The sequence below is a fragment of the Antennarius striatus genome, chromosome 8 (genome assembly GCF_040054535.1).
Source record: "Antennarius striatus isolate MH-2024 chromosome 8, ASM4005453v1, whole genome shotgun sequence".
NCBI lineage: Eukaryota > Metazoa > Chordata > Actinopteri > Lophiiformes > Antennariidae > Antennarius > Antennarius striatus.
The window spans coordinates 3,155,804-3,170,294 of NC_090783.1; the positions used below are offsets into that span (position 1 = coordinate 3,155,804).

At 41.2% G+C, this 14,491-nt stretch overlaps 1 protein-coding gene across 2 annotated transcripts; it reads right to left on the bottom strand.

Annotated features, from left to right (window-relative positions):
• Nucleotides 1-7,208: 7,208 nt before the first annotated feature.
• Nucleotides 7,209-14,359, bottom strand: LOC137600354 (carbohydrate sulfotransferase 12-like). 2 transcript variants are annotated; one of them, XM_068321934.1, is made up of 6 exons: nt 14,267-14,359; nt 10,906-11,443; nt 10,607-10,749; nt 10,241-10,369; nt 9,864-10,056; nt 7,209-9,406 (listed from the first exon to the last, which is right to left on the bottom strand). In XM_068321934.1, the coding sequence occupies exons 2-6, from the start codon at nt 11,422-11,424 to the stop codon at nt 9,134-9,136; spliced, it is 1,257 nt and encodes a 418-aa protein (XP_068178035.1). In that variant the 5' UTR covers nt 11,425-11,443; nt 14,267-14,359; the 3' UTR covers nt 7,209-9,133. The 2 variants fall into 2 exon arrangements, with proteins under 2 accessions (XP_068178035.1, XP_068178036.1); XM_068321935.1 differs by lacking the exon at nt 10,241-10,369.
• Nucleotides 14,360-14,491: the final 132 nt, after the last annotated feature.

Sequence of the window (14,491 nt, forward strand, 5' to 3'; positions counted from 1 at the left end):
ATGACAGGCAGGAAGAGCTTTCACCACCTTGTGGAGTGGAGGCAGAATGTAGTCTTTCGGTTTTTAGGTTGTTTATAACAGTTTTCTTAGGAGACAGAAGACGTTAGTCTCTCGATACTGAAATGTATGTTTTATTAATGCCATTATTTGTTCTGTTTACTTTCTCAGCGGTTTTAACCCATTTTAACCCACTGTCCACATTTGAGGACAGAATAAAAAACGCTGGAAATAATGATCAAGATGGGTTATAGAGCAACGTTATGAAGTGCGGGTAATAAGAACATATTGATTCATCAATATATGATGCAAAATTCTCATTTATATAATATCTTTCTGTCTTAATATCTGTCTATAATATCTTTCTTCTGTCTTTCTTCTTCTGTCCTCTTTAGCTTTAATTAAAGTAGTCCAGCTGTTATTAAACAATACATTTTTATTCAGTTCATTACAGAATCAAACCAGGAGAGAACTTTTATCTGCAATGGACTGTTATTATATTGTCAGAATAACTGTTAAACAAGTGTTTAAGTAGCTGCACCATAGATTGGTCTTCACAGGCATTCACTGGCTTTGCATAGGGGGAGAAGGAGTGGGCTGCACATGGAGAGCTGGGCCCAGGCCTGTGGCTGCATGTGGTCTACTGGTGGAGCACACAGTCAGGTTTGGGATAGCCAAGTAGCTGGAAGTCTGGTTCATACAGCTGGTACAGCCCTCTCCTCATTCTTATGGGAATCTTGGAAAACCAGTCTCTTTCCCAGCTGGTTGTCGTGGGGTTTTGATAAATCAAAGGGAAACGTATGATATCATCCACTTCCAGATGTTTCAGCAGGTAGTTTGCATCTTTTTCCAGGGTTTCAACTTGTCCGATGAAGTCATACTTCACCTGACATGGCACAGACGATACACCTGACATAGATAAAGATCAGAATAGAATGTAAAAACAGCATCTCAACAGATCTCCCTCATCAATCATAAGAACATGCAGAAGCAGAAAGTAAATAGCACATGTGTAAAAAAAAATTCAATCGAAAGAATTTTATTCTTGAACTGGGGCACTTTTGTGTGCAAAAATTTGCGTGCTGAAATTCAGTTTTGTACAGTTCCGGGAACCACACCCATTTAACAAATTCCACAATAGAGCGACAAATTATTTTTTTAATCTTATTATTTATGGTAATTTAAACGTTTATGAATCCTCCCCATACTGATATTAAACCACTTACTATCTGTATCAACTTTTCCCACACTCTGATAGACTATTTAAAGCACTTTTGTGTCTCAAGGAAGTCCAAAACTCACGGAATGTAGCGCACGTCCGGATGCGTCAGCGAATAGAATGCGCATTCGGTATGACATGACTGCCTGCCAAAAATTTGCAATGAGGTGAAGTCGCGAGGTTTGATGCTCGAATGCGCAAAGGCACACTGCAATTACTCAATATCTTAACATTAGTCTATATAGACACAAATGGAATTATTTTAATACAGTGGTACCTCTACTTACGAAATTAACTGGTCCTGGAAGAAAATTCTTCACTAGAAAATTTCGTAAGTAGAAAAGCGTTTTCCATGCAAATGCCCTAATCCGTTCCAAGCCCGCTAAAATTCAGACATAAATGTTTTATATAAAGCATAAAAATGCATTATAACATGTAACAAATACATGTTACGATTAGATTATCACACAATAAATGAGAGTTGTGCATAATGTAAAAAACAAAGAATAAAGAATAAAAATGATGGTCATTTACCTTTTAACTGGTGTCCTCATTGTTTTTTGCCCTCTTTGGTTCATGCGCTCCTATCTCACCATGAACAACAGAGTGAATTCCAGTCCTCCTTCTGAACTTCTCCAACCACCCACGCGATGCCTTAAACTCCTTAAACTTCCTTTTGTTTTAATAACGTGGTGATTGTAGATGCGGCCATATTCTTTGGCGAGATCAACCAAACGCATCCCTTTCTCACACTTTTCTATGATCTCTTGCTTTGTTTGTACGGACAAAAAAACTATTTTCTTCATCTTTTATTTTCCTCTTTTCTCCATCACTTTCTTGGGGTCCATAGCAATTACTCAAAAATAAAGTATATTTGCGCAAAACTATCAGAACACCTCATGGGTCGAGGGCCGATTGACGAGGACGCTTTCGTAACTAGAGGCAATATTTTCCTGTTGAGGCCTTTCACGAGTAGAAAATTTCATATTTAGAGACATTCGTAAGTAGAGGTACCATGATTCCTGTTGCAAACGCTTCAGCTGCTGTCTTTGGCAAACTCCCACACAAGTTGCCATACCTCTATGTGTCTATATAGACATAGGTCAGCACGGGGTTGAATATGGATTTAATTTAATTTAATTTAAATTTAATTTTATACTGTTGTGTATATATATATATATATATATATATATATATATATATATATATATATATAATATTTATTTATTTTTTATACTGTTTTATATTTTAATTCAATTTTATACTGTTTAGATTTTATTTTATACTGTTTATATTTATATTTTAATACTGTAATATTTTTAAATTTTATACTGTTTATATTTTAGTTATAGTTTAGTATATAAGTCCTGTTAGTGCTGCATGTGTCTGTCTGTTAGTGTAATGTATGTCTTGTGGTATGTCCTGTGATGTCAATGTTTCCTTTTCTCCTGGTGTTTATCCAGTATTATTTGTTATTTAATGCCTGAGCAGTGGATATATGCAATTTCCTCCGGGATTAATAAAGTATTTATCTATCTATCTATCTATCTATCTATCTATCTATCTATCTATCTATCTATCTATCTACCTCCTCATCATGGCCAACCCCATACGTCCTGTAGATGTCCTCATTTGGCCTTGACATGAAGACAAATGCAATCAGTGAAATAACTTCAGTTTGACCACAAAGTGCCTGTAGGGCCTTACTGTCATTAAGCAACTGTATCAATCAAATCAATGAATGGATGGATCAAAATTTCCTCCAGCTCAATAAAGACAAGACAGAAGTGATTTTTTTTGGCCCCAAAAATGAAAGATCAAAGATCAATGCTCACTTTGACTCCATGTCATTGAAAGCTACAAATCAAGCCAGAAATCTTGGTGCAGCCATTTAAAAGCTATTACTAAATCTGCCTATTACCACCTGAAAACCATTGCTCGAATTAAGGGGTTTCTGTCTCAACATGACACAGAAAAACTTGTCCATGCTTTCATTTTCAGTAGGATTGATTACTGTAATGGTGTCCTTACAGGTCTACACAAAAAATCAATCAGGCAGCTTATGAAGCATCCAGACCCCTTAGGTCATCTGGGACAGGTTTATTCTGTGTCCCCAGAACAATAACCAAACAAAGTGTAGCAGCATTTAGTTATTATGCTCCTCACCTGTGGAACAAACTGCCTGACTACCTGAGGTCTGCTCAAACGGTCACTTCATTTAAATCAGGGCTAAAGACATTTTTGTTCAATGCAGCATTTTCCTGAATTTGTTTTTTAAATTATCTGCATTTTTTAATCAGTTGTTATAATTTCAAAATTTAATCTCCTGTTTAAATGACTTCTCTTTTTCATTGCTTTTTATTGATATTTTATTGTCTTGTTTTAATCCCCTCTTATCTTTAAAGTGTTCTTGTGTTTTGTTGCCTTTGTAAAGCACTTTGAATTGCCTCTGTATGAATTGTGCTCTATAAATAAACTTGCCTTGCCTTGCCTTGCCTTACATTCCCAAGCACACACAAACACACTCTCATACACACACTTTCTAAACTTGCCCCACTAATAGTGGCACACCTTTGAAACTTGCTCCTGAAGGCTGAGATAAGTCAAACAAATGGTTCTCGAACAAAAAGAAACTTGGAGTAGTTCTTCAGCTTGAGTTCTATCAGTCGGCGAGAGAGAGACTTATTGTGATGCAAAAAGCTGGGAACACACAGACATTTGTATATTTGTATTTATGTATGTTCAAACATGTGTAACATAAAACATAATTTTCATGAAAACTGGGATTTAATTAAAGAGCAGAATCATTTTTTAGAACATAGAGACAGCAGGCAGTTCAAGTCCACTTGCATTCTGAAAATTCTTTCAATAAAGTCAATTATAAAGACAACTATTATTTCTCCTGACAGAATTTAATATGTCCAGCGCAGAGAAGATTTCTGATAAAATTGTGAAATAATTTTTTTTTTTTAAAGTTTTTGTTTTGGTGACAATCACTTGCACTGTTGAGATTAGGATTTCTTTACATTTCAGATAGTTTGATAGATATATACTTTATTTATCCCGGAGGAAATTGCACAATAAATAATAATACATAAATACTGGATAAGCACCAGAAAATAAAGAAACACTGACAAGCACAGGACAGAACATACCACAAGACATATATTACGCTGACTGAACATACAGTATACTACACTTGCAGAACATATACTACACTACAGGAAATATACTACACTAACAGACATATATAACACTAACAGGACATATGCTACATTAAGGTACAAAGTGATAGAGAGCTGCAGCACCACCTGGTGGTTAAGGTACACTCTTCTTACACTGAAAGACACGTCATTATCCCGATGTCACTGTATACTTTGGCCCCTGTAGCACAGGCTAACATCCTATCTCCTCCCCTACATTCAACCGCTTGCTGACCCCCCCCACGACTGAGAGAGTCATTTTACCCCCTGATGGCACGGGGCACTAAGGAGGACCTCAGCCTGTCTGTGGAGGCGCTGTGTGACAGCAGTCTGCCGCTGAAGGTGCTTCTCTGCTGGGAGACGGTGGAAGCTTGTTCTGATGGCACCACTACACGAAGTCCATCACCAATGCCCTGAACTCCCCTTCCTCACCATCCCTGATACATGCCACAATCGCAGTGTCATCGGAGTACTTCTGTATGTGGCATGTATGCGAGTTGTACTTGAAGTCCGTCGTGAAGAGAATTGGGGAGAGCACGGTCCCCTGTGGAGCCCCTGTGCTGCTGGTCACCATGGAAGACAAACACACACACACACGGTGCAGCTGTACCTTGGGGACGTAGCAGTAGATAATCTGGTGTTAGTCGTCAACTATGAGGTGATCCAGCTCCCTGTTGGGGATCTGCTCAAATGTCCGAGTCCTTCTGGGGAATTCTACACCTTCCCTTCCTGAACACGTATCCGTGATCCTCCTCTTCCTCATCTCTTGTTCTCTTTCTCTGACAGTGTTATGACTACTCTCCTCCTCCTTATCCTCCCTTGTTTCCTCCTTCTTTCGTTCTTGTTTGCTCCTCCATTCCTCCTCTTCATATTTGTCTCCTGCTCCTCCACCCTCCTCGGGGACCAGTGTTGTCCCGGTTCTTCCTTCCACGATGGAGGAAGAACCGGTCTGGGATCTGCTGGTGGATAGAGAGTATGAACAGCTTGTAGAGGAAGAATCTGATTGAGGTAACTTCTGTTTGTGGGCCCTTAGCTGGTCGAGGATTAAACTGTCAATGCCATCCCAGTAGATGATGATCAGAGAGATCATAACCAAAGACACCAGGATGAAGGCTGGTCGTTGATCCTGACATGTTACCATGGTTATAACAGGTCCAGAGCTGCAATTGTTAAAGAAGAGAAGATGAGGTCAGTTTGTCATCTGCAACTGATAGAAAGAGGAAGCCTAATTTCAGACATGTTCTTTTTTATTAGGGTGGCTGGAGAATAAATTAGATGAAGTGATTAAGTGACTATTATGAAAAAATACAAGCGGCTGTGGGTGTTTTTTTCTGCAGGTTTAAATTCTCAACCAGATCTAAATTCCCCTTAAGATTTCATATTTGAAAAGTTTGATATTCTGGTTTTACTGTAGTGGGAGCAGTGACTCAAGAAAAATTTTAGCAATCAAAAAAAAAATCTTATTAAGATTTTTGTCACAGAAGTTACTTTAAGACCCAAATTTTCTTTATAGTGTACACACCCTCCATCCATCCATTTCCTTCCGCTTTATCCACCGCAGCAGTTCATGGGGAGCTGGAGCCTATCCCAGCTGGCATAGGGCGTGAGGCGGGGGACACTCCGGGCACGACGCCAGTGCGCCGCGGAGCCACACACAAAGACAGACAACCATGCACACATACACTTGAGTGTACGAACAGGTATTGCAAATTAAATATGTCATAATCACTTTTGGAAATGTTCCAAGGGAGGAATTAAAAACAACAATGCTCAATATATTACTGTAGAAACTTGTCACCTAAAGTTCACTTAGTTCTGATGAAGAGTCCTTTAATGTCTCAAAAGATTTTTTTAAAAATCTATTTCTAGAAAAGCCACACCTGAATTTTTTTTTTAATTAAAAAAAAGTAATCCCTCGTTTATTTCACCGCATTTAGTAGGTTGTCATGTGATACTGTACTCGCATTCGCATATCAGTATAGGGAGGGTTCATAAATATTTAAATTACCAAAAATAATAAAGTAAATAGTTTGTCACTATATCACAGAAATTCATTTTTCATGGGTGGTCCTGGAACGCATTAACCGCGAGTAACAAGGAATTACTGTATAGCTTATATTTGTAAGGCTATAACTTCCGAGAAACGGCTATAGAACTGCTACAAGACAAAACCTGACAAATTTGTTCCTTGGGCTGTTGGGCTCAGAAATGGTCTCTTTATGCATTATTAAAACATCTGATGGAAAAATGTTTATCACACCCAAACTGCCTTCTGATCGGTAGATAACTTACATTTCATGATAAATTCAGGTTTACAGAATCTTTCAAATGTGTGAGAAATAACAGCTCACAAGGTTTATTTCTGAAAATCTTTTGTAGACTCCCTTGATGCTCAGAACTGGCAATGATTAGCTTTAACAACTGATGTTCTGAATACATTGTGAATGAGTGGACTAACAAGTCAGTCAGAATCCTGCCCCAACTCCTCCGTGTTGTTCCTGTCCTCTTTGGTATGTTTCAGTCACACTGTGTGACAACACCCAGTACAGGTTTCTTGTCTGCTTTGTAACAAAGAGGTTCTGCCTCTTAACCCTATAGGACTCTGAAGGAAATACTGTACTCTGAATTTCAAAGCTTCAACCTTGCAGTCTTATTGGAGGACATAACAAAAAGTATTTTCTTTTGTAATGTTTTGCAATATCTGTGTAGGTTCTCAGTTATCCAGGTCATGGTTATCCAAAGCTGTTTAAGTCAATCCACTGGACGTTAAGAAAGTTCTTGAGGACGTTTCGTCTCTCATCCAAGAGACTTCTTCAGTTCTGAAGGTGGCTGATCATGTCCCAGCTTATTAACCCTGTGGGGTGTGGTCAGTGCTATTCACATTTGCACGACCATCGTTGAAACCCGTCTGGCTCTTTAACGATTGTTACTGCGAGGCAGTATGGACAGTGGGGACGCAGAGTCGACAATCAGGTCCATAGCATGGGCTGGTGAGTCTGAGGGTTGGATCTTGACATTGCACTTTATTTTATCTGGCGTACAGGCAGTCTCTTGAATGCGCAGAACAGTCAATTCAGGAACCTCCACTTCCCTCACTTGATGGGTAGAAGTAGAGCGGCAAACACGGGCGAAATGTCCCTTCTTGTGACATGATTTGCATGTAGCTTTAGCAGCAGGACATGAGGGAGCATTTGCAAGGTGACAGTCAGATGCACGGGAGGACTTTCCAGTAGCAGCAGTAGGTGAAGGTGCATGTGTGGATGGTTTGCTCTGTTGCCGTGGTCGGAATGATTTCTTTTGCACTGCTTGTACTTGTAGGCTAGGTTTATCTCCAGCCATGCATTTAGCCTGTTTAGCTGCAGACTCAATCTGTGTAGCAATTGTCATGGCCCTGTTTAGAGTAAGATTAGGCTCCAGTAGTAATTTCTCCCTAATATGGACATTTGTGACATATTGAATAAGCTGATCGCGCAGCATCTCATCAGCCTTATCCCCAAAGTCACATGTGGGCCTTGTGTTCTTTTTCTGAATGTGTGGCGTTCCACTACCACATTAGTCATCGGTATGAAGTGAGCTTTCAATGCTGTAACAGCAGAATCATATGTATCACTTATATCCAGCAGTGAGTGAAAGATCCTCTGTCCTTCTGTTCCAATGCAGTGAAGTCGTACAGCTCTCTTTCTGGCAGCAGGCCATGCATTCCCTGTTGCATTTATGACCAGCAGATAGTTGTCAAAAACTCGCAACCATGTCTTGAATGGCAGGTGGGTTACCTCGTCGCCAATTCGTAGAGGTGGACGGTTAGAATGAAGAGACTGTAGACATGGTTCTATTTCAATCGACAATTCTTTGTTTTTCGTGTTAGCATCCCTTCCCATCATCGCATGACTCTCACTTTTCCTCTCTTTTCTTCACGTCATCCCATAGGACCCCTACAGGCAGGCTTCCCACAGGGACACCATGTGGTGCAAAACAGTAGTGCACGCATTCAAATACTGTGTAGCCTAAACAGTATAACGGGACACAACAGCATTCATTCTTCATTCCGCACTGACTCCGAAATAAATAAAACAGAAGTAATATCAATTATTTTTTTATACTGTGTGGCCCGGTACCAAATGACCCACGGTCCGGTCCGCGGCCCGGGGGTTGGGGACCACTGTTCTAACGGGTAATATTAGCTTTGCATATGGTGACAGCTCATAACACACCCTGATATAAATGCACTGACTATGGGACAGCTAAGAACTGGGGTTTTTAGTTTAGTTTTAGTTATGGTTCACCATGCTTCACCATGCTGCACAGTGGTGCAGTGGGTAGCGCTGTCTCTGCGCAGCAAGGTGGTTCCGGTTTCGCGTGTCTACGTGGATTCTGAAGAGCAAAAACATGTTCTTTAGGTGAATTGGCTACTATGAAATTGCCTGTAGGTGTGAGTGTGTGAGTGAGCATTTGTTTGTGTCTGCATGTGGTCCACGGTTCACTGGCGTCCCGCTGGAGTCTATCCCCTGCTTCACACCTCCAGTCGGCTAGGATGAGCTCCAGCACCCACGCGACCCGGGACAGAGGACAAAAAGCGGGTATAGAAAATGAATAAACGGAGAAACAACTGAAACAAACAATATCATACATCGGTCTGCAAAGGCATTCACTGGCTTTGCATAGGGGGAGGAGGAGTACATGGAGAGCTGGGCCCAGGCCTTTGGTTGCATGTGGTCTACTGGAGGAGCACACTGTCAGGTTTGGGATAGCCAAATAGCTTGAAGTCTGGTTCATACAGCTGGTACAGCTTTCTCCTCATTTTTATGGGAATCTTGGAAAACCAGTCTCTTTCCCAGTTCATTGTCGTGGGGTTTTTGTAAATCGAAGGGAAGTGTATGATATCATCCACTTCCAGAAGCTTCAGTAGGTGCTTTGCATCTGTTTCCAGGGTTTCAACTTGTCCGATGAAGTCATACTTCACCTGACATGGATGGCACAGACGATACACCTGACATACATAAGAAGCAGACATGGGATATAAAAATAGCATCTCAAAACATTAATCATTAGAACATGCAGAAGCAGAAAGAGGCTAAAAAGAAAGAAGTTAAAAAGAGAAGGCAAGTCTTCATAATCATACAGTCTGACACATGCCAACATTTGTGAGCGAGAAAATCCATGGACACCTGAATGGTTCAAATGTCTGAATGAGAAGTTTGAACGTAGTACATGGAAAAAAGAAATTAAATCAATAGAATTTTATTCCTGAACTGAGAAACTTTTTTGTGTCATGTGCTAAAATGAGTATTCTGAAATTTATTCTTATTTTTTTAATGACTAATAATACAAAATTGTATTATTGCGTCATATGAAATGAGTAATCTCAACAGACTCATGTATCACTCATAACAATAATGGGTGTGACATTTAGCTATTTGTATTGTGCTGCTGCGTGGGATGAATACCTGCCGCCAGTGTTCATTGAAGATACTCTTCCTCTCTGTCACTGGATCGATCAGGTATGAGATGAATTGCTGAAAGGTCGGTTTTATTCCTCTTGAAAACGCTTCAGCTGCCGACTTTGGTAAACTCCCAGACACGTTGCCGTAACGACGGATCATGTCCAATCCAAAACTCCTGTAGAATTTCTCATTGGGCCTTGAAACAGAGACAAACACATCTACTTATTTCAAGAATGAAAGAGCTTCAGCTCTACCACAAAGGGAAGTAAATTCCCCAGCATGCACAAACACACTCTTACAAACACACACACACACACACACACACACACACACACAAACACACGCACACACGTTCTACCCATCCCTTAAAAGCAGCACACTTTTCAAACTTGTTCCTGAAGACTGAGATAAGTCGAACAAACGGGTCTCGAACAAACAGAAACTTGGTGTAGTTCTGCAGCTTGAGTTCCATCAGTTGGCGAGAGAGAGAGCTATCATGATTCCAAAAGCTGGGAACACAAAGACATATATATATTCGTATGTATATATGTATGTATGTTTATACATGTGTAACATACATACAAATATAATTGTCATGAACACTGGGATTTAATGAAAAAGCACAATCAATTTTAGAACATAGAGATAACAGGCAGTTCAAGTCCTTTCGCATTTTGAAAATTCTTTCAATAAATGTAAGTGTGTGTGTGTGTGTGTGTGTGTGTGTGTGTGTGTGTGTGTCGTACTTGGCAAAGGTGAGGTAGATGGAAGACTTATGTACGAGGTCAGCAGGTACAGTTTGTGGGTCGGTGTAGGGTTTTCCTGAGGAAGGGGAGATGAGGGACTGAGACAGAACCACCATCACTCTCTTCCAGTTGGTGCATGCTACCTGGACAAAGACGGGAGGAAGGGAAGACGACAAGAGGCACAGTGAACTTGTGTGTAGACACACACACACACACACACACACACACACACACACACACACACACACACACACACACACACACACACACACACACACACACACACGGTGCAGCTGTACCTTGGGGACGTAGCAGTAGATAATCCGGTGTTTGTCGTCCACTATGAGGTGATTCAAGTCCCTGTCGGGGATCTGCTCAAATGCCCGAGTCCTTCCGGGGAATTCTAGACCTTCCCTTCCTGAACACATATCCGTGATCCTCCTCTTCCTCATCTCTTGTTCTCTTTCTCTGACAGTGTAATTACTCCTCTCCTTCTCCACATCGTCCCTTGTTTCCTCTTTCTTTTGTTCTTGTTTGCTCCTCCGTTCCTCCTCTCCATGTTCGTCTCCTGCTCCTCCACCCACCTCGGGGACCAGTGTTGTCCTGGAGGTAGTAGTGTTCACCGTTGAGGAAGAACTGGTGTGGGATCTGCTGGTGAATCTGGAGTATGAACGGCTTGTAGAGGAATAATTCTGTTTGGGGTTCCGTAACTGGTTAAAGTTCAGACCCTCAGTTTGATACCAGTAGACGATGATCAGAGGGATTGTAACCAAAAACCCTAGGATGAATGCTGTTCGTAGACCCTGCCCTGTTACCATGGTTATGTCACGTCCAGAGCTGCGATTGGTGCAGAAAAGAGAATGAGGTCAGCTTGTCATCTCCAACTGTAAGAAAGGGGAAGCCTAACTTCAAACTCGTTCTTTTTTACTAGGGCACTTGGAGAATAAGTGAAATGAATAGACTTTCCCCCGGAGGCTGAGGAGTATGATACCCCTATAGTTGGAACACACCCTCCGGTCCCCCTTTTTGAAGAGAAGAACCACCACCCTGGTCTGCCAATCCAGTGGCACTGTCCCTGATCGCAATGTGATGTTACAGAGACGTGTCAACCATGCATTTCGTGTCCCTGCATTTCCAGAGACTTGAGCTACTCAGAGCAAATCTCATCCACCCCTGGTGCTTTACCACCAAGGAGTTTGGCAACCACCTCAGTGGCTTCAGCTTGGGTGATGGACGAGTCCACCTCTGAGACCCTAGCATCCACTTCCTCTGTGTGAGACATGGTAGTGGGATTGAGGAGTTAATCAAAGTATTCTTTCCACCGCCCAACAATATCCTCAGTCGAGGTCAGCAGCTCTCTGCCTCTACTGTAAACAGTGTTGGCTGTGCACCGCTTTCCTCTCCTGAGGTGCTGAACGGTTTGCCAGAATTTCTTTGAGGTTGACCGATAGTCCTCCTCCATAGCCTACCCGAACTCCTCCTAAACCCGAGTTTTTGCCTCCGTGACTACTTGGCCTGCAATATGCCTGGCCTAACTGTACCTGTCAGCTGCCTCTGGAGTCCCACAATTCAACAACATTCAACAAGACTCCTTCTTCAGCTTGACAGCATCCCGTCTTCCAGTGTCCACCATCGTTTTCGGGGGTTACCAACTCAACAAGCACCACAGACCTTGCGACTACATTCCTGAGCAAACATTTTGACAATGGAGTTTGAGAACCTGGTCCACTCTGACTCAATTTCCCTTGGGATCATTAAAGTATATATCTATCTATCTATCTATCTATCTATCTATCAATGTCCCCCAGCCTCCTGTAGGGTCTGGGAGAAGCTCCCCCAGAGGCGGGAGTTGAAGACTGCACTGACAAAGGGTTTTGACAGACGTTCCCAACAGACTCTCAAAATATGTTTGGGCCTTCCAAGTCTGTCTGGCCTCCTGCTCTGCCAGTGGATCCAGCTCACCACCGGGTGGTGATCAGTCGACAACTTTGCCCACTCTTCACCGGAGTGTTCAAGACACTCGGGGAGGTACAGACGCAGCGCACTTCTGGGTATTAAAGAAACACTTTTCTTTAATACAATAGTATTTGAAAGCATGGGAAAAGGTAATACATATACAGTATAAGGTGGTTTAGTATCAGCATAGGGAGGGTTCATAAATGTTTAAATTACCGTAAATAATGAAATAATTTGTTGCAAAATTGCAGAATTTCGTTTTTCCCGGGTGGTCCTGGAACTCATTAACCGAAAGTAACAAGGGAATACAGTGCTGTAGTGGTTTTTACATGTGATTGCAATAGTACACATAAACACTGAATCCATCTGCTGCTCCTCACCTGTCAAATTTTAGAACTCTATCATCCACCAGTTTAAAATTTCCCCTCCCCTACTATAGGGGAGGAAAAGCAACAAACACTCCACTCACGGTTGTCTAACAGGTTTGCCTCACTTGGGCTTGGGCTTATATTCAAATTTTCATGTATCTCCACTTGATATTTTGTTTGGATTGAGAATGCATTCCACCTTAGCAACAAATGCTTTGGGCTGTTGATAAATGTCATTTTGGTATGTGGATGAATATTTCGTATGTTGTTAGATCACTTCATCTGACTGTACAGTGTCCTGTAGATTTTATACACACCAGGAAATGTTCAGTTCCAGTATTTTTTTTGCATGCGAAGCTCTAATCTGTAACTGGCTGAAACACTTACTCCAAACCCTTATCGACGCACAATCTGACCTTTCTGGCCTCATTAAATTATAAATCTCAATGAATGACACAAGACTTTATTTTGGTACGAGAAACACCATCTACAGACTTTTGCTGAGACATTTCTGATTCCAATCGATCAACTACAAGTTAAGTTTTTACTTGTTTTTTAGACAACTTGGATAAGCAACAAACTTTTGTCAGGGGCTGTGTATGGATAATAAATCTCCTTTACTTGTGTCACTATTTTAACATGTATTTCTATTTTTATTTCTATTCCTATTTCTATGCCTACTATTATTTCTATTTGTGGCTGGCACTGGAATCTTGATTGTTTGAGGGTGCAGGAGTTGACTCTTTATGCATTTTTAAAGCATTTGATGGGAAAATGTTCAGCTCACCTAAACTGCCTCTTGATAGATAACTTAGATTTTATGATAAATTCAGGTGTAAAGAATCTTTCAAAAGATTGAGGCCCCGTCCACACGGTGCCGGAACTTTTTGAAAACGCAAATTTTTCCACACGACAGCATTTTCAAAAAGATCTCCATCCACACGTATCTGCATCAGTGCGTTGATCAACACACAGGGATACAATTCCCGGATAGAAAAAATTACAGATACACCGTCCACACGACAACAAAGACCCAGCGTTTTCAAAAAATTTCACCTCGGCCAGCGTTTTCAAAAACTTGCATTTTCGTCCGGGATATCAGCGTTATCGTGTAGACGGGAGGCATAAACACAACAAAAAAGTCGCGTTTCAAAAAGCTCTGGCATCGTGTGGACGGGGCCTCAGAATGGACACTTTACCAGCACATGACACACAAATAACAGTTCACAAGTTATATTTCTGATGATATTTTGTAGACTCCCTTGATGCTCAGAACTGGCAATAATCAGAGTTTAACAACTGATGTTCTTAATGTATTGTGAATGGGTCGACTTACTGATCAATCAGAAATCCTGTCCTGACTCCTCCGTGGTGTTCCTATCCTCTTGGGTATGTTTCTATCACACTGTGATCCGACACACACATCGGGTTTGTTACGAGTTTGTAGAGTCAGTTTTTCTTGTTTGCTGTGTAACACAGGTCCTGCCTCTTAACTCTTTATAGGACTCTCATTAAAATACTCTGAAATTCAAAACCTCAACCTTACAGTCTGGATTCTCGT